The sequence below is a fragment of the Eubalaena glacialis genome, chromosome 3, assembly GCF_028564815.1.
Source record: "Eubalaena glacialis isolate mEubGla1 chromosome 3, mEubGla1.1.hap2.+ XY, whole genome shotgun sequence".
Lineage (NCBI taxonomy): Eukaryota > Metazoa > Chordata > Mammalia > Artiodactyla > Balaenidae > Eubalaena > Eubalaena glacialis.
Genome location: NC_083718.1, coordinates 188,908,531 through 188,933,313, shown reverse-complemented (window position 1 = coordinate 188,933,313; position 24,783 = coordinate 188,908,531). Strand labels below are relative to the sequence as shown.

The 24,783-nt window shown below is 53.4% G+C and overlaps 1 protein-coding gene across 4 annotated transcripts; it reads left to right on the top strand.

Moving 5' to 3' along the window:
• On the top strand, window positions 1-20,787 carry SLC45A1 (solute carrier family 45 member 1). 4 transcript variants are annotated; one of them, XM_061187125.1, is made up of 9 exons: window positions 1-111; window positions 4,493-4,913; window positions 5,501-5,593; window positions 6,096-6,320; window positions 12,214-12,941; window positions 15,327-15,480; window positions 16,838-17,014; window positions 18,468-18,673; window positions 20,518-20,787. In XM_061187125.1, exons 1-9 carry the CDS (start codon window positions 1-3, stop codon window positions 20,785-20,787), a joined length of 2,385 nt encoding a protein of 794 aa, XP_061043108.1. The 4 variants fall into 4 exon arrangements, with proteins under 4 accessions (XP_061043108.1, XP_061043109.1, XP_061043111.1 ...); XM_061187126.1 differs by lacking the exon at window positions 1-111 and having other exon boundaries at window positions 4,517-4,913; window positions 15,327-15,507; XM_061187128.1 differs by lacking the exons at window positions 1-111; window positions 5,501-5,593 and having other exon boundaries at window positions 4,517-4,913.
• Window positions 20,788-24,783: the final 3,996 nt, after the last annotated feature.

Below are 24,783 nucleotides of genomic sequence, written 5' to 3'. Positions count from 1 at the left end.
ATGCTGCAGGAGCAGCGGCGGGCCGGGGGCGGCCGGGCCGGGACCCGAGCTGCGAACGGGGCAGGCAGGACCCCGGCCTCGGAAAGGGATGCCTCCTGGCTGGACCCACAGGTACCTCCATTTCCTCCTGTGCCCTCCGCACAGCTTCCCGGCTCTGTGCTGGGAGCGTCGCGGCTTAGGCCCCAGGGTAATCAGAGTGCCAGGATTGGGACTGGAGGTTGGCACCGAGACCTTTGTTCCTCTTGGATGTCTAATTAATTGAACTGTCAGTGGAGCCCACGTCTCGCCCCCCGAGTGCAGAACTCTCCCGCCCTGAGAAGGGTAGCAGTTGGGTGACAGATTTATTTCACATTTGCAAGGAAAGAGATCAAACACTGGAATTTGCCCCAGGCTTAAACTCTGCTTATTGGTGCCGGAGGCCTGTTCCCAGGTCACCTGGGCAGGTGTCATCAGCTTCCGGTTCACCTCCCGCCGGAGGCTTAACGAATGCTCTGGATGGCTGGGGCCCTGGTATAATCTCTCTCAGCATCCCAGGATTAAGTTTATGAGGAGCACCAAGGATTTCTGCTTTCTTGTCAAGGGTAATATGCTGAGGCTGAAATGGGAGGGTTATAGCACTTCGGTTCATTCTGTCCTCGACAAGTTGTTTGTGGGGTTATCATAATGTTTTTGTTTTTCAGCTTTTATAGGGAAGTAGAACCAGGTGCTGATGAAAGTTCAATGCGTGCCTCACCAGTGGTTTGGGGATCAATTGGCTGTCATGTAGGGGCCAGATTGCCACAGATCAAAAGTGAGAAGTGGGCGACATACAATTGAGCAACTAGCTGATTAAATACATCCCCTGAAGTCCATAGAGCCCTTTACTGGTCTGGGAAGATTTCCTTAAAGTATTAACTTTGAGAATTGGTAGAAGGAATAGCGGGGAAGGGCTGTGGCCCCATGTCACCCCACAGTTGGAAGCCTGGTTTCACGTAGAGAAATGAGGAAATGATTTGAGGTCAGAGTGGGGTGATTTTAAGCACTCGAATTACATGGACATTGTTTATTTTTATTAATCAATTGCTGCTTAGTCATCCCATAACACAATTTGAGGGATTCATTCCTTGAAACATCCTCTGTATTCTAGAAGCCCAGTGGACCCAGCATATAACCTGTGGGGTCCAGGAATATGTGCACATTTTTGGGGGGCTGAGTAAATGGTAATACAGTGTGATCGAGATGGTCTGATGAATATTTGTATTAGTGTATTAAAATTCTATTTTATTAGTTTACATTTTACTTTCTTTTTTTATAACATTCAAAAGTGAATTTTAAATAGTCCTTAGAATAAACTTTCGTGGACAGCTTTTAATATATGTATTTTTAAATAAAAGTGGTAATCCTGATCCCCCAAACTTGAAGGGGAAGCCTTAGTGAAGACTCTGTTCAAGCCCAGGTTTAATTCCGGTTTAGATGTGTGTCGGGGGGCGTGTAGGATGGGGGCGGTGAGGGTCTCACTCTTGCTAGGACAGGCTGCAGGCTGTGCTTTAAAGCTGGAGGTGGTGGGCAGGTGATGGTGAAGTTGTCACATCACAGGTAGAGACATGGACTCTTTACATAGTCCATTTTAAGTGGGTCAAAAATCCTTCCTTTTCAAAAATATACTTCCGCCTGATGCTGTGTAAGGGTAAAATTCTTCCAAACAGGGCCCGTGGTTCTTCATTCTAAAATGAAAGGGAAGGTTTCTAGCGCGTGTTCACTTAAGTTCACTTTATGGGGGTAAAATGCCAATAGGAAAGAGAGGCGTCGTGTGCCTGAAGGGGCAGGTAGAGAGGCACAGAGGGAGCTAGCTACAGAGGCAGGTGCGGGGCTGTGACCAGACAGGTGAAGTCAGGTTAAGCTCTCTGACACACCTGGGCTAAGGTCTTCCTTCTGACTTCTAAGGAGACAGTCTTATTATGCGGTGTTCCAGCGGGTCCTCTATTTCTATGATCTTAATGAATGAAGCTCCAGGGACAGCTAACAACCACCTGGGTTTTTGAAGGCAAGACCAGCCAATTTTTCTCGAGTATTTACTATGTACAAGGGCCTGAGTGAGACCTGTGAGGAACATAAACAAGATGCTTAGCTTAAAATTTTTTTTTAATTTTTTAAAATCTTGACTTAATCTTCATAAGTGGATTATGTTTTTAATGAAGTATTACTTGTCTGCATAGTTCTTAGGTACCTCTGCTCTTGTTGTAGAGGAGAGCATGGGATTTTTTTAAGGTCATAAGATAAACCTTTTCTAGAAGTGAGAGCAGAATGATTTGCTGGTTTTGTCATTCCCTGTCATCTTGGTGTGAAATCTACCTCTTACCAAGTCTTCCTGGTCAACTAATCCCTTCTTGATGGGTTCATCTCTCATCACCACATCGTCACTGTGCCCAACTGGTGCACAGAGCTCCTTTGCATGGGTGGTTCCCACTGCTTAGCATGTCTTTCCTCCACTGTTTCACCTAACTTGAGGGCAAGAACTATGTCTTTCTTTTATCTCTATAAATTCAGTGTCTTGGTATTCAGTACTCAGCCAAATGGGAGGATGGGTGGGTAGGTGGGCAAGTGGAAGGATGGATGGATGGATGGATGGATGGATGGATGGATGGATGGATATTTGAAAGAGTGGATGGGTAGACAGGTAGGTTGGGTAGATTAGAGGATGGGTGGTGGATATGTATATGGATGGGTGGGTGGGTGGGAAGATGGGTAGATGGATGGATGGATGGATGGATGGATGGATGGATGGATGGATGGGTGGATGGATGGATGGATGGGTGGATGCATGGATGGATGGATGGATTGGTGGATGGATAGCTTGTTGTGTTAACATGATGTTCTGAATCCTGCTGGGACGTCTCTAGAATAAATCATTTCTACCACTGGTGTCTTCTGAAGAGAAGGAAGACAATCCCCGAGTGGGTGGGGTAGTGAGGGAGTTTGGGATGCACATCTGGAGTGATAAGGAATTTCAGAGTGATTCATAAAGAAGTTATCAACTAGCAAGAGTGTGATGGAGGGTGTACAGTAAGTTAGAGTCAGAAATAAGGGCCTCATTTCTAAAGCTTAAAAACTAATTTTGAAAGAAAGCCTCTACTATTTATCTTGGTAAATAACAAGTGTTCTTGTAAGGAAACCTATCAATGTTGGGAATGTCATCTCAGGTTTAGGGCCTACTTCCCAGGTAGGACTCCAAAGGAAACTTAGGCGATTGCTTTTTTGTGATACAGATGGGGTGAGCTGTGTCAGAGAGGTCAAACCCAATGCAGAACTTCCCCTCTCATGTTCTTATCTGTCTCTTTCCCTCTGATCTTAGTAGCTTTCCTCTCCCTGTGCTTAGTAAAATTGACATTGGCTAAAATGCACAGGTCAACATGCTAGAATCTATTCCTTTAATGTTTACAATCTAGATTAATTTCTAAGCAGTGAAAACAGTTGGATGCCCAAGGGCAGGTCTCCGAGTGGCACACATTGTAAACCCCAGGGAGGTGGGGGACGGAGGGGGCGGGAGTGTCTGTGAATTAGCCCACACGCCTGCTAATTCCCTACCCAGGGCGAGGGCATAGCGAAAATTCCTCAAAAAAATAATTTGAGGATGGAGGAAAATCTATTTCTCACCCTTCCGGATTCTTTCTGTCCCTCACTTTTTTTTTTTTTTTTTTTTTTGGTAAACTGTATCCCTATTCAGCGTGCTGCCTATAACAAGCAGGATTCAGAGAGTCGGTTTATTTCTTTAAAGAGAGCATTTCAAACACTATGAAAGTCTCAGTTCTCCTGACTCGACTGAAAATTCATTTGTCCAGCTGATGTAAAAGGAAAAGACTTGCGTTAAACTCATTCAGCTGCTTTTAGGCTTGGCTCCTCTGGCTTAGGGTGGAGAGTAAACCCAGGTATTAGGGAGGGTGTGACTCTCCATCCCGAGAAGGAAGGGCTGTCCCCTCACCACCTGCAAGCGCTCAGGGTGCCCGTGAGTCCTGTCTCCCCCCAGGGTGCCTGGTCTTCCCCCTCTGCTCCCCTGGGGCCTGCAGGGAAGGGCTAAATTAGCCCTGGAAATGGGCCGCAGGTCCTAAGATAGCCCGGCATCCTTTGTGGCCTGAGGGCAGCCACGGGGTGCTTGGTGGCTCCCGCTTCTTGGGGTTCTTTGCTGGACCTTCCCGGCGGAGCCTGCTTGGGGAACCGTCCCCTTGAGTTTCAGCGCAGGGACCTGAAGGACTTGATCCTCTCTCTGGCTCTGGTCTCCTCGGGCAGGTGGGCTGCCCCGATGCGGAAGTGAGGCCCAGGAACACCGTGCATACAGCAGGCTCCACTCCGGGGGCTCTGCGTCGGCTCTAAGGGTGCCCCGAGTGAGCTCACCTTTCCCACGTGGGCGGGTGAGCAGGGCCGCGGGGGATGGAGGGACAGAGCCACCGGGACAAATGAGCTCGCGTGGTGGAGGCCCCGCGGGTGACGGCTGCCCCCGAACGGGCTTTCCCCACAGGACCACCCACCGGCGCCCCCTGTGATGATCCCCCCGGTGAGCAGCGCCCCTCCGGGAGAGGCCCTCTTCCCCTCCTTGACCCCTCAGGACTTCTGGAGGCCCCCGATCGCCGGCTACTCGGGGTCCATGACCCGGCACATCAGCCACCGGGCCAACAACTTCAAACGACACCCCAAGAGGAGGAAGTGCATCCGGCCGTCGCCGCCCCCGCCCCCCAACACCCCGTGTCCAATCGAGCTGGTGGACTTCGGGGACCTGCACCCCCAGAGGTCCTTCCGGGAGCTGCTCTTCAACGGCTGCGTCCTCTTCGGCATCGAGTTCAGCTATGCCATGGAGACGGCGTACGTGACCCCGGTGCTCCTGCAGATGGGCCTTCCCGACCAGCTCTACAGCCTCGTGTGGTTCGTCAGCCCCATCCTCGGTGAGCCCCCGCTCGGCCCGCTGGTGATGGCCTCCGAAACCTCCCCAGAAGCTTCCAGAAACCTCAGTGGAGGCAGCTTGAGGGTCCCCAGGGGACAAGGGAGGGGCCAGAGTAAGTCCCCCAGTGGTGTGGGGCTGTAGCAGAACACAGGTATGGCTGGTCAGACCCCGTATTTTAAGTGACTTTATCTAAACCAGATAAAGGACCAGACTTCAGCGGACCCCAAGGATTCCACCATCCCGTGCCAGGCTGTGTCATCAGAGGAGCTAAGCAGTACAGCTGGGGGTGGTTTGGGTCTGGGAGGTCCTGGCCTTTCTTGGATTCCCAAGAAGGTCATGGCCGCTTCGTGCCTTGTAGGGGCCTAAGTAGAAAATTGAAGGAGAAGCCGGGCGATTCCCAGAGTCTGTTTAGCTTTTGTTTTCTAGCACAGGGCTCTGTTGCTGACTCTGAGTTTCATCATCTTATTCTTTTGACGCCCTGGGGACGTTGGAGTGCAGGTGTTTCAGGAATCTGATGAAGCTGCTTCAGAGCTGGTCCCCAGGTACCATGGGGACCCCAGCAGTGACCACTGACCTGCTCTGTTTCAGGATTCCTACTGCAGCCACTGTTGGGTGCTTGGAGTGACCGATGTACCTCAAGGTTTGGAAGGAGACGCCCTTTCATTCTTGTCCTGGCTATAGGTCTGTTGTTTTGGAATTGAAATAAAACGGAAAAAAAGAAAAAAGGCCCCAGCTGCTTCCTCTTAGGAAAATCTAAAAGAGTGTTGACCAAAACAGTTATCCAGATCGTGTCACTGGTGTGGTGGTGGGGAGCACCCTGTAATCCAGTCTGGGTTAACTGGAAAATATCTCATTTTGATCACTTTTTAAAAATGAGTTAATAAGGGAGTTCCTTGGTGGCCTAGTGGTTAGGATTCCGGGCTTTCACTGCCATGGGCCTGGCTCAATCCCTGGTTGGGGAGCTGAGATCCCGCAAGCTGCATAGCACGGCCAAAAAAAAAAAAAGTTAATAAAGTCTATATCATTCCTGCTATGCTTGATGAAATAAAAACCCTGATATCACCAAGTGCTTAAGGATTGATTAAAAAGGAGTTCTTGGGCCCCTAGAGATGCCAGCCTGAAGTGGTGGCCGCCGGGGCCGGCAGGGCTGCGCTGCCCCAGTGACTTTGTTCTCCATCCCCAGGCGCGTTGCTGGGCCTCTCACTCTTGCTCAACGGCAGGGACATCGGGACGGCGCTGGCTGACACGGCCCACGACCACAAGTGGGGCATCCTCCTCACGGTGTGCGGCGTGGCGCTGATGGACTTCAGCGCGGACTCGGCCGACAGCCCCAGCCATGCGTACATGATGGACGTGTGCAGCCCCGCCGATCAGGACCGGGGCCTGACCATCCACGCCCTCCTGGCAGGTAAGGCTCTGTGCAACGGGGACAAAATTCAAAGACGTGGGCGAGCACAAAAGTGCTTGAAAGTGCGTGTCTCAAACGACATATATCAACAGTACACATATTAGATACTATAATATCTATATTTTAATCTATATTTCTTTTTTTATTGAAGTATAGTTGATGTACAATGCTGTGTTAGTTTCAGGTGTACAACAAAGTGGTTCAGTTATATATATATTCTCTTTCAGATTCTTTTCCCTTATAGGTTACTACAATATATTGAGTATAGTTCCCTGTGCTATACAGTAGGTCCTTGTTGTTTATCTATTTTATATATAGGAGTGTGTACATGTCAATCGAAAACTCCTAATTTAGCCCTCCCCCCTCCTTCCCCTTCAGTAGCCATAAGTTTGTTTTCTATGTCAGTGGGTCTACTTCTGTTTTGTAAATAAGTTTGTTTGTATCATTTTGTTTTTTAAGATTCCACATACAAGCGATATCATATGATATTTGTCTTTGTCTGGCTTACTTCACTTTGTGTGATCATCTCTAGGTCCATCCATGTTGCTGTAAATGGCATTATTTCATTCTTTTTTATGGAAGATATCGTTGATATATATGCATATATGTGTGTATATAGCTCTGTATGTGTGTATATAACCGTGTGTAAATAGTGTTATACATCGTTGATTCTCGTTATTCAGGTAGTTGTGTCGTTCAAAGGCGTCACGAGCTCTGAATTAGCCAACCTCGAATCATGGCCCATGCAGACATACAGGGTTAGGTTCCTGCGAACCTCTGGCCGCATCATTTTTGTCAACGGATCAATACATAACCTTGTTCTATGTGTTTCTGTTTAAAGACATCTTATTTAGCATATATCACGGATTCATTAACATTGAACTCACGGCCAGCAGCACTATGACTCGTGCCCGAACGAAGCTCGTCTAACTCACATATTTTCCCCATAAGACACATTGCGGGCTCCAGGCACTTGGGAACCCTAGACAGCAGTAGCGCTACACTTGCGGGCTGTCAAGTAAACAGCATGTCACCCAAAAAAAGCACAAAAATGCAAATATGTAGCACCCACATAGACTATGAAAAGGATGGTTGTTGACAGTGTGAGAGTTGAAACAAGAAGGCAGAACATCACTGTGGAAAGTCTTAGCCGGGACCATGTGTGTCGGGTGACTCTTTCACTGCTCTGGGAATTCCCTGGTGGTCCAATGGTTAGGACTTGGCGCTTTCACTGCTGTGGCCCGGGTTCAATCCCTGGTCGGGGAACTAAGATCCCACAAGCCGGGCAAAAAAAATTTTTTCACTGCTCTGCACGTATCCGAGAGTGATTGCGTGTTACATATGTATTTATTGGGGTTACATATCAATTTTACTGAGTAGGTAAATTTGAAATATGGAATCCGTGAATAATGACAATTGACTGTGTGTACACACACACACACACACACACACCTGTGCTGTGCTTGATGCCAGACACGAGAAACATTCCCACTGAAGTCAGGAAGGAGGCAGGAATGACCACCAAGGGGAGGGGTGCTGGGGGAGGGCTTGACTGCGAGTGTGGGATTAGCAGATGCAAACTATTATATATAACATGGATAAATGACAAGGCCCTACTGTACAGCACAGGGAACTATATCTTATATCCTGTGATAAACGATGATGGAAAAGAAGATGAAAAAGAATATATGCATAACTGAATCACCTTGCTGTACAGCAGAAATTAACACAACACTGTAAATCAACTACAATAAAATTGAAAGAAAAAAGAAAAAAAATAAAGAGTCTGTGCTTGGACTTCCCTGGTGGCGCAGTGGTTAAGAACCCGCCTGCCAATGCAGGGGACACGGGTTCGAGCCCTGGTCCAGGAAGATCCCACGTGCCGCAGAGCAACTAAGCCTGCGAGCCACAACTACTGAGCCCGCATGCCACAACTACCGAAGCCCATGTGCCTAGAACCCGTGCACTGCAATGAAGAGTAGCGCCCGCTCACCACAACTAGTGAAAGCCCGTGCACAGCAACGAAGACCCAAGGCAGCCAAAAATATAAATAAGTAAATAAATAAATAAATAAAATTTTAAAAAATAAAATAAAAATAAAACAAACAAAATCTTCAAAGGAATCAACTGCAAAACAGTAAGAGAATTCAGTATGATGTTTGCTTATCAAAGTATCATATAAAAATCAATACCTCTAGCGTTTGTATATAAAACACTTATCTTGTTCCAAAATAAAATGGAAGTAAACAATCTCATTTAAAATAACAATGGAAAAGATTTGTAAAAATCCAGGGAAAGATGTCATATGTGTAGGACCTGTATGAAGAGGCCGGGGTGGCCCAGGAGCTGAAATCTGGAATCGGTTTTGTGCTTTTCCTCCTGTTCATGGTGGGACTTTAGGCAACTGCTTGGCCTCTCCAAGCCTCAGTCGCTTCTTCTAGAAAACGTCGTTGTTCATCTCTCTTTACAATCCCATATGCACATGGGTCCAGGGAGCTTCTGCTTGGGTCCAGGCAGGCAGGAGTTTGGAGGGTCGGAAGAAGGAATTAGTTTTTTATCTTATATAGACAGTCCCCAACTTATGATGGTTTGACTTACGATTTTTTTACCTTGACAAAAGCTATACACATTCAGTAGAAACTGTACTTTGAATTTGAAGTTTGCCCTTTCCTGGGCTAGCGATATGCAGTCCGATCCTCTCTTGTGATGCTGGGCGGCGGCTCCCGTTCACCCCCGTGATCTCGAGGGTCAACAACCCTACACTGACAACCGTTCTGTTTTTCACTTTCAGGACAGTCATCAGTCAATTATATGAGACAGTCAACACTTTATTATAAAATAGGCTTTGTGTTAGATGCTTTGGCCCAGCTGTAGGTTAATGGAAGTGATCTGAGCACGTGTAAGGTAGGCGGGGTTAAGCGATGATGTTCAGTAGGTTAGGTGTATTCAGTGCATTTTCTTTTTTTTCCCCTTTTTAAAAAATTGACGTATAGTTGATTTACAATGTTGTGTTAGTTTCTGGTGTACAGCAAAGTGAATCAGTTATACATATATTTATATATACATATATTCTTTTTCAAATTTTTCTCCCTTATAGATTTTTACAAGATATTGAGTATAGTTCCCTGTGCTATACAGTAGGTCCTTGTTGGTTATCTATTTTATATATAAGAATGTGTATTAAATGCATTTTCATCTTATGATATTTTCAACTTACAGTGGGTTTATCAGGGTGTAATTCTGTAGTAAGTACATGAAGATCTGTACTCTTCTGAATTGGTTTTTTTTTTCCTCTTTTAAAATTGTGTTAAAATACACATAACATAAAATTTACCATCTTAGCCATTTTTAAGTGTACAGTTCTGTGATACTTTCACACTGTTGTGTAGCCATCACCGCCATCCATCCCCATAATGCTTTTCATCTTGTAAAACTGAAGCTCTATAACCATTAGATAATAACCCCCCAATCTCCCCTCCCCCAGCCCCTGGCAACCACCATTCTTTCTGTCTCTACAAATTTGACTGCTCTAAGGAACCAATGTGAGCGGAATCAAACAGTATTTGTCTTTGTGGCAGGCTTATTTCACTGAGTATAATGTCCTCAAGGTTCATCCATGTTGTAGCGTATGTTAGAATTCCTTACTCTTTTAAGACTGAATAATATTTCATTGCATTTATACACCACACTGTGCTTATCCATTTATCCTTTGATGGACACTTGGGTTGCTTCCACGTCTTAGCTATTGTGAATAATGCTGCTGTGAACATGGGTGTACAAACATCTCTTCAAGACCCTGCTTTCAGTTCTTTTGGGGCCTCTACCCAGAAGTGGAATTGCTGGGTCAGACGATAATTCTATTTTTAGTTTTTTGGGGAGCCTCCTTATTGTTTTCCACAGCAGCTGCACTATTTTACATCCCCACCAACACTGCACAAGGGTTCCAATTTCTCCACTTCCTCGTCAACTTACTGTTTTCTGGGTTTTTAAAGATTGTTCGATAGTAGCCATCCTAATGGATGTGAGGTTGTATCTCACTGCGGCTCTGATTTGCATTTCCCTAATGATCGGTGATGTTGAGCATTTTTCCACGTGCTTGTTGCCATGCGTCTATCATTGGAGAAATGTTTACTCAAGTCCTTTGCCCACTGTTTGAATCAGGTTGTTTGTTTCTTTGTTGTTGAGTATAGTTCCTCAACTGTGCAAATGTATCGCTTCGATCATTTTAAAAAAAAAATAGTTCATAAAGTTCTCGCAAATCTGACCTTGATTAAGCGTCACCAAACTGCAGCTGTGTCTTCAGAAGGAGTGGGGGAAGCTGATTAGGACCATGAATGTGGAAAGTTAAGAATAATAAAGCCGGCCGGGGGGTGGGGCGGGTGGCGGCTGGATATGAGATTAAGAGGCCCGTAATAAGAGTCTGGAACAAATGAAGTTCTACAGAAAGCCATTAAATAACTAGATTCAGGGTCATGTCCCACCATAGGGACATGTGGAAGGTTGGGCTGAACGTGTCTGAGTCCAGGCCTTTCCACAGGCTATTCTGTTGAAAAGGCCAACTCCTGACATGGCTGGGTCTCCCCAAGTGGAGGGGAGGGAGGGCCCATGCTGGTCGGATGCAGGTTCCCTTGCATCGCCAAGAGTAAGCCAAGAGTTTTATCATCCCAACCAGTAGCCTGGTCAGAATATAGCTGGACTCAAAATAGAAAAGCACCTAAGATGCGTGATGTGGCTGAGAAGGGGCTGGGCGGGCGGAGCCCTGGCGGCCTGGCCTTGCTCTTGCCATTGGAAGCCCAGCGCTGGGCAGGAGGAAACGGCACTTTCTGGAGGTGAGAATGTCTTTTGCCACTGGCCGGGCACCATGTGGCATCACCTGCATTTTCATGTTGTGCTGTGTGAACCATTGGCTGTTTGCTGGGTCCCTGAGGCCGTGGAATCAGTGAGCGGGATCAGAGGAAAGGACCAGATTCCTGCAGCCCTCCTGTTCCCTGATGGCTCCAGGGCCCAGAGAGCTGCCACCAGGGGTGACCCATTAGGGGTGACTTTCTTTTCTTTTTTTTTATAAATTTATTTATTTTATTTTATTTTGGGTCGCGTTGGGTCTTCGTTGCTGCGCGCGGGCTTTTCTCTAGTTGCGGCGAGCGGGGGCTACTCTTCCTTGTGGTGCGCGGGCTTCTCATTGCGGCGGCTTCTCTTGTTGCAGAGCGCAGGCTCTAGGCGCGCAGACATCAATAGTTGTGGCACATGGGCTCAGTAGTTGTGGCTCGCGGGCTGTAGAGTGCAGGCTCAGTAGTTGTGGCGCACGGGCTCAGTAGTTGTGACGCACGGGCTTAGTTGCTCCGCGGCATGTGGGATCTTCCCGGACCAGGGCTCGAACCCGTGTCCCCTGCATTGGCAGGTGGATTCTTAACCACTGCACCACCAGGGAAGCCCAGGGGTGACTTTCTTAATGGTGGTCAGGCCCAAGGACGATGTCGCCAGGTGAGCAAGACAGGGGTGGCCATGTGAATTCCCGCGTGCACACGTGCAGCGGTCTGTGTGCTGGGGACCAGGTCTCCCGTGTTTACACAGCACTGAAGCTGGGGGAGGGGCGGGACTCCAAGGGGACAGGTGACCCAGCGTCGACACTCACTTTCGGTCTTCCTAAGACGCTGTGTGCAGAGGGGACCAGAGTGTGGGCAGGTGGTCATCATGCCCTGGCAGGCGGCCCTCAAGGGCAGGGGACCGGGTCCCCCAGGGTCCCCCTGGAAATCCCATTCTCTTCTCCTTTTCTTTGGGGTGTAGGTGGGACAGATAATACATCTGGGTCCTTGGGGTGGATTTTACAAGTTAAGTAAGGAAGCGAACACCTTCCTCGGGGACTTTCTCCCCCCTGCCCTGCTTCTCTCCCCAGGTCTCGGAGGAGGGTTCGGATATGTGGTCGGGGGGATCCACTGGGATAAAACCGGCTTCGGGAGAGCCCTGGGCGGGCAGCTGCGGGTCATCTACGTCTTCACGGCCGTCATCCTGAGCATCACCACCGTCCTGACCCTGGTCAGCATCCCCGAGAGGCCCCTGCGGCCCCCGGGCGAGAAGAGGCCGGCCATGAAGAGCCCCAGCCTCCCGCTGCCTCCCTCCCCTCCTGTCCTGGGTGAGGAGGGCGCCCCCTGCCCGCCGGCCACCGGCCTCCACGCCAGCCTCTCCAGCCCCATCTCCCCGCTGAGCCCCCTCACGCCCAAGTACGGCAGCTTCATCAGTAGGGACAGCTCCCTGACGGGCATCAACGAGTTCGCCTCGTCCTTCGCCGCGTCCAGCATAGACAGCGTCCTCATCGACTGCTTCACGGGCGGCCACGACGGCCACCTGGCCATCCCTGGCAGCGCCCCAAGGCAGGCCATCAGCGTCAGCTTCCCCCGGGCCCCCGATGGCTTCTGCCACCGGGACCGCGGCCTCGGGGACCGGAGGGACGTCGCCCTGGCCACCGGCCCCGACGGGGACGTGCTGAGGGTGGGCTCCTTGGACACCTCCAAGCCGCGGTCGGCTGGCATCCTAAAGAGACCCCAGACCCTGGCCATCCCGGACGCCGCCGGAGGAGGTGGCCCCGACAGCAGCAGGAGAAGGAACGTGACCTTCAGTCAACAGGTAAAAGCAAACGCCGGGGGGCCGGGGGAGGGGGGAGCCAGGGGTCCCAGGGCTCAGCTAGTCAGGGGTCAGGGCTCAGCCAGCCAGCGGTCGGCACTGTGCGTGGTCCCCCCTCGTCAGATGATCTGGAAGGAGATTCCCGGCCCATGTGGGCCTATCAGTCAGAAAGTACTTGGGTCTAATAGATGGGCCTCAGGGAATCCCCATCCTCACATCCTCATCCTCTTCAGCCTGTCAGGGCCGGGATTCTGGGCCCGACGTGAGCCCACAGATGCATTCAGGGTCTCTGCCAGGGGTCTCACTTTAAGACACTGGCCACGGCAAAGGGGTGGCTCTTTTAAACACCCTTACGTTTGCCCAGGGGTAATCCGGTGAGTTTGTTACAGCATCATGTGTATTGCGGTCATTCCTGGTCTTTTCCCCGCCGCGTCCGGCCCACGTTGGCCGTGTGCACCCAGTGCCAACTGAGCTAAGTCTTCCTGAAGGACAGAAACAAAACATAAACCCTGGCGGCTGTTTCTGGGGCCTCCTTCCCTCCCCAGGTGGGCAACCTTAACCAACCAGCCCAGAGGCTGTCAATACTCTGGATCCCAAAGGGCGCAGGCGTGTTCTGGGAAGGAGAGAACCTTCCGGAAGGCTGTCTGTGTTGTATGTACGTTGGCTGGAAGGCCACAAACTGACATGTGGGATTTTAGCTGCTTTCAGAGTCCGCAATCTTGGAAGAGACTACTTTATATTAAAGAGAGTTATTCTCTCATTTAAAGTAGACGCGAGGGCCTCCCTGCCCTCAGGGGCATCCAGGGGATGGAGTTTCCTGAGCAGAAAGCCTGTGACCCTTGTTCAACCTGCACAGGCCCCCAGGGGGGCAGTTCTGAAGGCGGGTGACCTGGACATGCCCCTTGTGTCGACACGGCTGCCACGTGGCCGTGTCTCCCGTGAAGCAGGCCCCGCTCTGCCGGCCCGACCCTCCGTCAGACATCCCCACCCACGCTCCCGTGCCTGGGAAGACCCCCTGATTTCGTGGGAGGCTGACATTGGGAGATGGCCGCGCATGTTCGCTTCGTTGTTAAATTCTGAAGCTTAACCGCGCCTCCTTTGTGCTACCGCGAGCCGGTCTTAGGGCCACTTCTATCGTGTCTTAAACTCAATGTCACCCCATCTCGGAGGAAGCGCTCTGCACAGGTGGGTGCCAGCCCTGCAGGGAAGAATCCAGGTCCCCGTGGGCAGCATCCACAAGCTCAGATCTGGAAAGCGTTTGAAGAACTGAAAATCACCGGAAGAAATCCTATCATTGGCAAAGGAAAGTCACTTATCTGATTGCTCGAGTCAAGGGCATGTCATCCTCACTCCTGATGACAGCAGAGCAGGTCATCAAGCCTTTTGTCAACACTGGGTCATCCTGTCCTGTCTCCCAAAATTCCACCTGGCTTCTAGATACAGTCCTTAAATTCTGGTTGAAAAATCTCTTTTTAATCCTTTTAAAACTTTCCATTCTCGAATCAGTTTTGGAGGAAAGTAAAGTTCATGAGCTAAATATGAACACATCTGGGCTCAGTGGGGACATAGGTGTCAGTCAAAGTCTTCCTCCGGCAGCTGTGGGTGACAAGCTCTGTTGATGCAGCTGCCCTTGGAACCGGCATCGTGGGCAGTTCCCTTCCTTTTCATTCACCCACCCGGAACGTCCAGGTGCCGACCCAGCACAGGCTCCCGCGTGGACCCAGAGTAAGGCACCTTCTCCTCTCTTGAGATGTCTAGCTCCCAAAGGCATCGGTTCTCCTGGCTGCTGTCTGCACCCCCAGCCCAGGCGGGGCCACGGTGCGGCAAGGCCTTGTCATTCCTGGAGCAGGCGGCAAACTGAGCCAGTGAGCGTATTTGTCGATGGAGTTGCCCTGACAGATGCCGGTGACGTGGAGCTGCCTGCGTGCCCGGCTCCCCGCACGGGCTCTGTTGGCCGCTCTAACCCCTGTGTACGAAGGAGTCCACCTGTCCAGATGCCCAGTCACCTTGGAATCAGTCTTTTACATCCTCTCTTATAGAAAAGATGAAATTTCGTAATGTCTGAATTTCAACTGACCCGTATTTCTTTTCTTTCAAACGTATTCCACGTTTGGCAAGGTCTTAGCTTACTCTCTGTGGCCCAAAGGCAGGCACCGCGAAGGGAAATTCTATTCTCAGCCGCCCCCGTCTCTGAAGAGACGCCTTAAAGTCATTTCTCTCTTTCGGGTGGTGTTTGGTGCCCCGTTCTCACCATCCAGGAAGACAAACCCTCCCAGCCTCTGGGTTTGTGTTTCTGATTCACTTTCTCATCGAAGCAAAACACACGCTTCCGAGAGGTGCCTGGGGTTTGATGCTCTGAGGAGGAACTTTTGGGGGCTTCCCTTGCAGGTGGCCAATATTTTACTGAATGGCGTGAAATACGAGAGCGAGCTGACGGGCCCCAGCGAGCCGGCGGGGCAGCCGCTGTCCATGAGGTACCTCTGCTTCACCATCTGCAACATGCCCAAGGCCCTGCGCCACCTCTGCGTCAACCACTTCCTGGGTGAGCTCGCGGCGAAGCCTCCCGCGTGTCCTGTCCGCCTCGGGTGGCCCTGCGTGAGGGGCGAGGCTCCGGATGCCTGGAGGCCTCTCCCCTCCACTCGGCCTCCCCACGCGTCACCAGGGGCAGGATGAGGTGGGGACGGGCGCGGCGCGGGGGGGGGCCGCGGGGAGGGCTTTTCTCCGGGAAGAGCCGGGTCTCCACGGAGCCCAGATCCTCAGGACCAAAAGCTCTTCGGGCAACTCACAATTAAGTGGGACATCACTCTCCCACTGGTGGGACTTGTGTCTTAAGCCAGTTTGGACCCCTCACGCTTAGAGCTGAGACGTAAACACACACAGACACACACGTCTGGTGCTGGTCTCACGTTCACAGGCTCGGCTTTCGAATGACTACCGAGAAGCCCCAACTTGCGTTCCATTCCCTTCGGTGTCTCTTTGCTGTTGGGTTGTTGACCATCTGAGGATGATGAAGAATCTGAGATAATCTAGGCTCTCAAACATTGTGGGATGTAAATCAGAATGACCTTCTAGAAGGCAATTTGGCAACAGGCAAGAATCTTAAAAATGCCCATCACCTTTATCCCAGAGATCCTACCTATTTGGTGTTCTTGGCAAGGATGTAGTCAGAGGTTTTATCACGAATACATGTGCAAGGTATTTATCACAGCACGACTCATGTTAACCAAAGACTGGGATGGGGGAAAGGGTAAATGTCCAACAATGGGAAGATGGATCCACACTGTGAAATATTTTGCTGCCATTAAGATGGGGCTGTTTAAGAATATTTAATGGCATAGGGAGCATGCATGATAATTACTGGGGTTCAAGAGACCCCATAAATACCACCTCCTTCCTCTATAAAAGAGGAAATGCACGTGGAAATCAGAGGAAGGAGCACTGTGGTTTTCTAGGTGACAGAGCAAATTAGATCTCTATCAGCACTTGCCCTTCCTAATGTATTTCTCCCAGGTAAACGGTGACCCCTGCCCCCGCACTGTGGCTGGAGCCCCACTGGCATTTTCTCGCCTCCCCTGCAGAGGAGGGGGAAACAGGAGGAGCTGAGGGTTAGCTTTCCTCCTGGCAATAACGTTCAGAGAAAGAACAGAATACAAAACCTTCACGTGACAGAGCCTATGTTATAAGAATATATATTTTAAAAAGATGGGTAGGAAACCTACAAAATTTTAACAGCGGTAAAGTCATGTCTGCATGGTGAAGCTATAGGTAATTCCTTCTTTAAGTTTTGAATCGACAAAACTCACGGGCTCCTTCAATCATCGGTCAAAACCACCTGCTGGCGGAGGAGGGGCCACGGGCCAGCGCCTGCCCAGCGGTCACCAGCCCTTCTCCCCTCCCAGGGTGGCTCTCCTTCGAGGGGATGCTGCTCTTCTACACGGACTTCATGGGCGAGGTGGTATTTCAGGGGGACCCCAAGGCCCCGCACGCGTCGGAAGCGTATCAGAAATACAACAGCGGGGTCACCGTGGGCTGCTGGGGGATGTGCATCTACGCCTTCAGCGCTGCCTTCTACTCAGGTACCGGTGGGCTGGGCTCAGCGGAGCGGGGCCTCGGTGGGAGTGATAATGGCCCTCGGCAGGGTGGCTGCTACCCATTCAGTGAAGGAAGGTTGTATCTTTACAGCTGCAGACACAGCATCCCAGTTTGGGGGGAGACAGCGCTGTTCTTTTCTCCGTTGTTCAGCGACCCGTCGTCAGGGGTCAGCTGGGGACGCTGCCTGGTGCTGCGCGGCGGGGCAGGGCCGGGTGGGGACGGGCGTGTGTCTGGCCCTGAGTAAGCAGCTGGCCGGGGGGGTCAGGCCCGTAAGCGAGGGACACGTGGGGGCCCAGGGACAGACCACGAGGTCACCCCCGGGTAGGTGTGCCGTCCACCTGCCACCCCTACCCCATCCTTCCCATGTCGATTCTCGTGGTGGCTGGTCCAGAGGGAGGGAGGGTGCAGGTGAGACCGGGGTGGGGGGCAGGTAGAGTGAGGCTATGGAACACGTGGGGTGGGTGCAAGGAAGCCGAGACGACCCTGAGGTTTGACTCTGGGTGCCCCACGGACCTAGGACGCTGTGCTGAGTGACTGTGGGTGCCGCGGCGTCCCAGTGGTGGCCTAGCTGGCGGTGCACGGCCCCCAAACTTCATCTCAGGGGTCCGGCCTCTTGGCCTTTCTGGCCACAGGCTCCGGTGGGGCGACCCGACGCTGCCCTCGAGGCGTGATGACCACGTGGGGCCGAGTTCCAGTAAAACTTCGCTGATGTTCACGGGGATTCGGATCTTGTATGATTTTCATGTGCCACAAAATATCTGTCTTCTTTGGACTTGTTTTAAACATTTAAAAATGTGAAAACCGTTCTTAGCTCCGGGTGGTACAAAAACAGGCTGCAGCCCAGACTCAAGCTGACGGCTGCAGCCTGTGGACCCCGTTAGCGAGCTCCAGCCCCACAGTCAGGACCATGACTTTTGTAGGAGGTCGAGGGACCATATTAAGAAAGAATTTCTAGGCTCTCACTGGCGGACCCCGGCGGGCCTGGGTGTTTGGTGGCACCAGGACGTGGGGAAGCGGCCCCGGGGTATTTGACTCCGGAAAGGGGCATCATGTGGAGCCCGAGCTGCCAGGCCCCTCAGGGTCCTTAGACACTGGCTGGCCGGGGTGGGGCTCTCGGTGTCCTCGTGTTAGGAAAGCGACCGAAGCACTACGATTTGTGCAAGAACTCAGGGTTCAGCCGCAAACCCTAAACTCTCGAGCCTCTTTGATCTTGCCACGCAAAGACTCCTTCACCTGCTGCAGCACTTGGGGGCCTCCCCTGGGTGTGAACGGGGCCACCCCAGGTCCTGCCGCCCATCCGGACAACCCCATCAGTGGTCCCTTGGCTCCCCGGGGCCCCCGCTTGGGTCTCCCGGTCAGGGGCAAGCCGCCTGCCGGCCTGGTGGGCGGCCTGGGGCCCCGGGCGGGGCGCTGCTCACCTTCCTCTCTGGGTCGCAGCTCTTCTGGAGAAGCTGGAGGAGCGCCTCAGTGTCCGCACGCTGTACTTCATCGCCTACCTGGCCTTCGGCCTGGGGACTGGGCTTGCCACCCTTTCCAGGAACCTCTACGTGGTTCTGTCCCTCTGCATCACCTACGGGATTTTGTTCTCCACGCTGTGCACCCTGCCCTACTCGTTGCTGTGCGATTACTACCAAAGCAAGCAGGTGAGTGCCGGCCTTCTTGCTTCGGGCCCCACGTCCAGGTGACTCTCCACCTGAGCAGGGTCCCGGGACCCGCTGCACAGCTCGGGGCCCCGTTCAAACGGGAAGATTATCAGGATGCGTCGGCAGAGCATAAAGCCCCGCAGGAAGCTGCTCGCATAGGGAATTGGGCTGCGTTGGGAGAGGTGCAAGGAGAGGGCTCTGCGGGGCTTTGGGGTCAGCTGGGAGCATGTGGGCACCAAAAACTCAGCGGTCGAGGTCAATAATACGTGAATGTGGTTTTTCGGAAAATGAGCATCAATGCCACAAATCCACACTGAGCGAGAGATCGGGGACTTAAAGACAGCATAAGGGACGGGGCTGAGCCGAGTCCTGGTGGTGTCTGAGGCTACAGGAAAACTCAGGAAAACGGATCCCGTCTTTATGTCAAATTTTGGTATTTTGTTCAGGGTGGATTTTCCCTTAACAGCTTTATCGAGGCAGAAGTCACCACAATGCCGCACAGTTCACCCATTTCCAGTGTACGATTCAGTGGCTTTTAGTGTATTCACACCATCAGCTCTAGAACATTTTCGTCACCCCCAAAAGAAGCCCCCTTCCCGTTGGCCATCACCCCTGCAGCCCTCCCCTCCCCTGGACGTTTCCCGTCAATGGGGTCACATGATAGGTGGCCTTGTGTGTCTGGCTTCTCCCAACCTCACGTTTCCGGAGGCTCATCCACCCTGTGTATGAGTGGGTCCCTACCGCCTTCCTTGTTGTGGCCGAATAATGCTCCCATCATAGATTTTTGGCAGTGACTTTGAGGCATTACAATACGGCACTAAAAGACCACCTTGACAGCTGCCTTTCCTGCAGCCCCTTTAACTCCAGGCCCCCGGCACCTCCCCCAGGCCTGGCCCCGGGGGCTGACTCTCCCCCTGGGCGGCGCTCAGGCTGTGCACGTGACCTGCGCGCACTGTCCCCCTTGTCACTTCCCGGGAGCCCCCTTCACCGGGGTACGCGGACGTGCTGGTTCTCAGTGGAGGGCGGCCCTGCCCCGCGGGAGGGGACGCAGGGCCTTGGGCCACTCGACCAGGCTTGGGTCAGAGCCGGCTGGAAGGCTCGGGCCCCTGAGGCCCGTCAAGTCTTCTGGACACGCGGTCTCCGCTGGGCTGCGGGTCCAGGGCTCCCCTACGACCTCCCCACCGCGGTGGCCCCCACGGGCTGGGCGGGTGTCCCCAGGACTCACGTGACACCAATTCGCGGATTGCCTTGCCGGTGCTGTGGGAACACAGCCTCGGCGGGGCGGGAGTTGTTCAGCAGCATCCCAGAGGGGAGCACAGCTGCATGTGGGAGGGGGGCCAGGCCGTGCGGGACCCCGGGTGGCACCATGGGGTGCAGGTGGCCTGTGCTGGGGGCAGAGTCACTCCCGCTGCCACTTGGCAGCTCTGCCCAGAGACCACGTGTCACCTCCGTCCCCCAGCGTGGTGCCGGGTGGGGGTGGAGGGAGCCTGACGTCCAAGGTGGAGGCCACAGGCCAGAGGAGCAGTGCTGTAGACCCTGGCGGGATCTCTGAGCGCGACAGGCGTCGTAGCGACAAGGGTTCAGAGCGGGCGGAGCTGGAGCGGAGGGGGCCGGGCCGGCAGGCCCTGCATCTCCTTTAGGGGCGGGAGACCGGGAAGAACCCGCGCCAGCCCCTGCTGGCCGTGGGTTCCTTTTCTTGTCGTCATCTCAGAACACAAATATCATTATAGTCTTGGCCGGGCTCCCTGTGCACGTGGGGCCTGGAGGACGTGAGCTGCTGGGCATGGGTGCTGGGTCCCAGGGCCGCAGGGGGACTGGTCTGGCTGATGCACATCTCTGGTCAGTTTGCAGGGTCCAGCGCCGACGGCACCCGGCGGGGCATGGGCGTGGACATCTCCCTGCTGAGCTGCCAGTACTTCCTGGCCCAGATCCTGGTGTCCCTGGTGCTAGGGCCTCTGACCTCGGCTGTGGGCAGCGCCAACGGGGTGATGTACTTCTCCAGCCTGGTGTCCTTCCTGGGCTGCTTGTACTCCTCCCTGTTTGTCGTCTACGAAATCCCTCCCAGTGATGCTGCCACCGCCGAGGAGCATCAGCCCCTCCTGCTGAACGTCTGACGTCCAGAGCCATGGCTTCGGCCTTGAGCCTGGGCCGGGGTCGGGAGCAGGCCGGCCGGCGGAAACCCACAGGGCCCTGGTGGATGGAGGCGTGACAGGTTTCCTGATGGGATGTAAATATGTGATAAATCAATAAATGGCAGCAGCAAAGCCTACGGTTTCCAGTGTGGCTCCCCGAGGGGTGAGAGGTCACCTGGGGATTGGGCCACTCACCATGGGGACTTGGGGAGGGGGCTGTATCATTTATGCATATATATATATATATATATATATATATATATATATATATATATATATAAAAAACCAGCAGCAGCTTTGCACCCCGCCTCCCACCCCTACCCCCTGCCCCGAAGACACCTGGCAATGTCTGAAGATATTTTGGGTTGTCACAACTTTGCTGCTGTCTGGGAGGCTGTAAACACCCTACAGTGAGCAAGATGACCACACACAGCAAAGAATGATCCGGCCCCAAATGTCCACAGTGCTGTTGTGCAGAGAGCCTGTCTAACTGTACGTTGCTTCCCAGAATAGAGTTAGAGCAGACAATGCTTTTGGGTCAGAAGACCTCACACCCATTCAGTCACTCATTTATTCATTCATTCATTCTCCCATCCATCCATTCATCCACACATCTATCCATCCATCCATCCATCCATCCATCCCTCCACCCATCCATCCACCCATCCATCCATCTATCCATCCATCCATCCATCCACACATTCATCCATCCATCCATCCATCCATCCATCCACCCACCCTACAGATATTCATCAAGTGCCCTGGGAGTGGCAGGCCGTGGTAGGTGCTGGGGACCCAACTGTGAGCAACAAGGCTCTGCCCTCATGGAGCTGATGTGACAGGAGGAGAGACAGACAATACACTGATTTCTAGGCCTGAGAATGATGCCAAGTGCTGGGAAGAACACGAGCAGGGTAGGAGGATGGGTGATCAGGTCGGGAGAGAGCTATTCTAGGGAGAATGGGGTTGGTGTGTTCAAGGGACCAAAGCTCAGATTGTGAAATGCCCCGTAAGGTGGGAACTGCAGAAGGTGGAGCCGATGCCCCTGGTGAACGCCCATCCTGCCCTTGGACTTTACTCGCCCACCCGTGCCCACCATCTTCCAGTGCTCGTTTATGGACCTGGTTGAGCCTCCGACTTCCTGCGGGGGTCGAGATCCTTCGCCACGGGGCTTCTCGCCATCTTCCATCAGTGGACACCGCGAGCCGGCTGGGCCCCTTCCTGGTGCACCCCGGCGGGTCCTTTCCCCGTACTGTGCACGCCGAGCAGGGAGGGGTGTGCCCACTCACCGTCGTACCCCCTGCACTGGGCCCTGGTCACTCATACCCTCACTGCACGGTCCCGATGTTTGGGGGACACACAGGACACACTGACCACAAGGCCCAAACAAGCAACAGGGGTCCTGGCCCCTTGCCAGCCCCTGAGGAGAGTCTGGTTTATGGGCAGCTAACGTGTCCCACCATCTTGTCCTGACCAGTTAGGGAGAGTTGGGTGCAAAAACCACAACCCTCTGCAGGGGACTTTGGCCACCTCCCCACCTGGGCCACAGCTTTCTCACCTCGTCCACGCTTCCCCCAGACCCGCCTCAGCCACTGTCTGCTGCCCTCCTGGAGCTGAGGGGACTCCTGTGGGGTCCCTGGGGTCCAGGCCCTTCCTCCCTGCCCCCTCCCTGGCCCACGAGCTCGTCTCCAGTCTGCCCTCACCGTCCGTCTTCCACCTTGTGCTGGGGGAGCTGTAAACAGGTCTGAGCCCCTCTCCTCCCTCTTAACACCTTCTGTAGCTCCCCAGAGCCTAAGAAACCAGGTCTAAGCTACTCACGCCCAACCTGGGCCCCACCCATCTCCCTGAGGCCACCAGCCTCTGTGCAACTGCAGCCACCCAGCCCTCTTCAACCACAGACAGACTCTCTGCCTGAGCTCATGCTCTTCCCGTGGGTGAAGTCCTTCTACCTCTTTCCCGCCCATCGATTTCTGACTCATCGACTAAGATCCGTCTAAAACTCCACCTCCTCTGAGCAGCCCGCCCTGCTTGAGATCAGTGAGGCCTTTCCCCATGGACTCACTGGGTAAATATCATGTCATTTTACCCTTCGTGGTCACGAGGTAAGTGAGGCAGGTCTCATCATCCCCGCTCTATGTGTAGGTGAAGCACAGAGAGGTTCGGTGACTTTTTAAATTCACACAGCCCCTTTGGGCCTCCTTAAGTCCCATGCTTTCCCTGGGACCCCAGACTCATGCTCCCCACATTTATATTGCTTTAGAAGGCCTTTGGATTTTCTAGAAAACATGGTGTTCAATGGCTGTCCTTGGCCTGGGCTGTTTTTGCCTAGAATTGTCAAATCTGCAAGAAAGATGAGCAATGGGAGGCCCCTTCTCACTCTTGGCTTGCCGAACCCTGGGCGCTCTTCCTAGAACTTTCTAAGTAAACGAAGAACCCTTTCTCACGAGGGAAGGGTTGTCATCAGCCTCTCTTTCCTAAGAATCCACTCTGAGTCAGGCGCTGTTCGGGACCAGTGGGCTGAGCAGAGCATCGGGCTGGCTCCAAACAGCTGCCCTGACCTTCCGGTCTGTCCGCAGCAGGTGGCCGTGGACACAACCCCAGGATCCAAACCAGGAGGCCCGGGACTCGCCACGAGCCACAGCCACTTGATTTCCACATCTCAGAGAACCACTCTCTTGACTTAAAACTCGAGCCGTGATGACGGTGATGAGAGGGACAGCCGCTCGCCCGTGGGGGGCTAAGTACATCTCCTCCCTCCGCTGGGAAGGAGGACCTGGGCCCTGAGACGGGCACTAAGTGCTGGCCTAGCTCCCACAGGGTCATGTGCCTGCCCCACAAGCCTGACCCCCGGCCTGCCTCTGAGCCCCCCGGGCCCTTCCCGTGGCCTTGGCTGCCCACCCTGCTGCCTGGCCGTGGCCTCCTGGGTCTTGCTCCCTGGAAGTCCGCCTCGAGGCAGCGCAGGGTTCCATCCGTGGACAGAGGACAGGGAGGGAGACCTTTGCTCTGTGGTCCCGGGATGAGACTAAAACAAAGACCACTGAAAACAAGACAAGGACCACGCCACGCATCTTGAATCCACACCTGACCTTCCCTTCTGTGAACTTGAAGGTCAACCCTGTTCCTTGAGGCTCCTCAGGAGGGAGCACGCTGGCCCCTGTGCCATGCCATCCATGGCACTGAGAACCCAGGGTGAAACCACAGCCATCATCGTGTTGATTTCTGGCTTCCGAGGCTGTGGACGAGCCCCGGACCATGGGCTGGGATACGGGGTCTGGGTGACGGGGTGTCCCCACACCCATCACACCGGGCCACAGGTTTCTAGGGAACAGAGCTGGCTTCGCTGGGATCTGCCAGAACAGACAGAAGCGCCCCGGCTTCTTCCTGCTCTCAGGTGTGTTTGTGTGCTGTGCCCTCTTCCTGGCTGTGAGGTCGAGGGCACTGAGAAGCCTCCAGCTGGAAGACTTGGAGGAGAGGAGCAAGTGTCCTGTGCTGGGGGCACACTCGGGGCACCCAGGGCAGCAGTAGCTCAGGGGGACTTTTCAGGGCTGGGGGATCGCGGGGCCACAATGCTTGGAAATCATCCGGGCTGAGGGTACGTCGTGGGTCCATCGAAGATTTACCGAGGGCCTGCTGTGTACGAGCTAGCACGGGGGCGAGAGCGTCTGTCCCTGACTGTAACATCCACGCCTGGGCTGTGCCCACCCCACCCCACCCCACCTGCAGCCCCCAGCCCCTTCTCGGCCATCGCTCGCCCCTGCTCCAGCCATGACCTGTTCCAGTTGCCCTTTGCCCAGAACACCCGGCCCCTTCATCTCCAACCCCCCCTGCCCCCCCCCCACCCGGCTCCCTGCCTCCAGGAAACATCAGTTCTTTTGCAAAATACTCGTGGTACCCACACGCCTCTCCCCTGATCGTCTCAGCTGTGGGGTGGGGTCGGGGGCTGGGGGAACCCTGACTGTTCTCTGCAGCCTGAGCTGC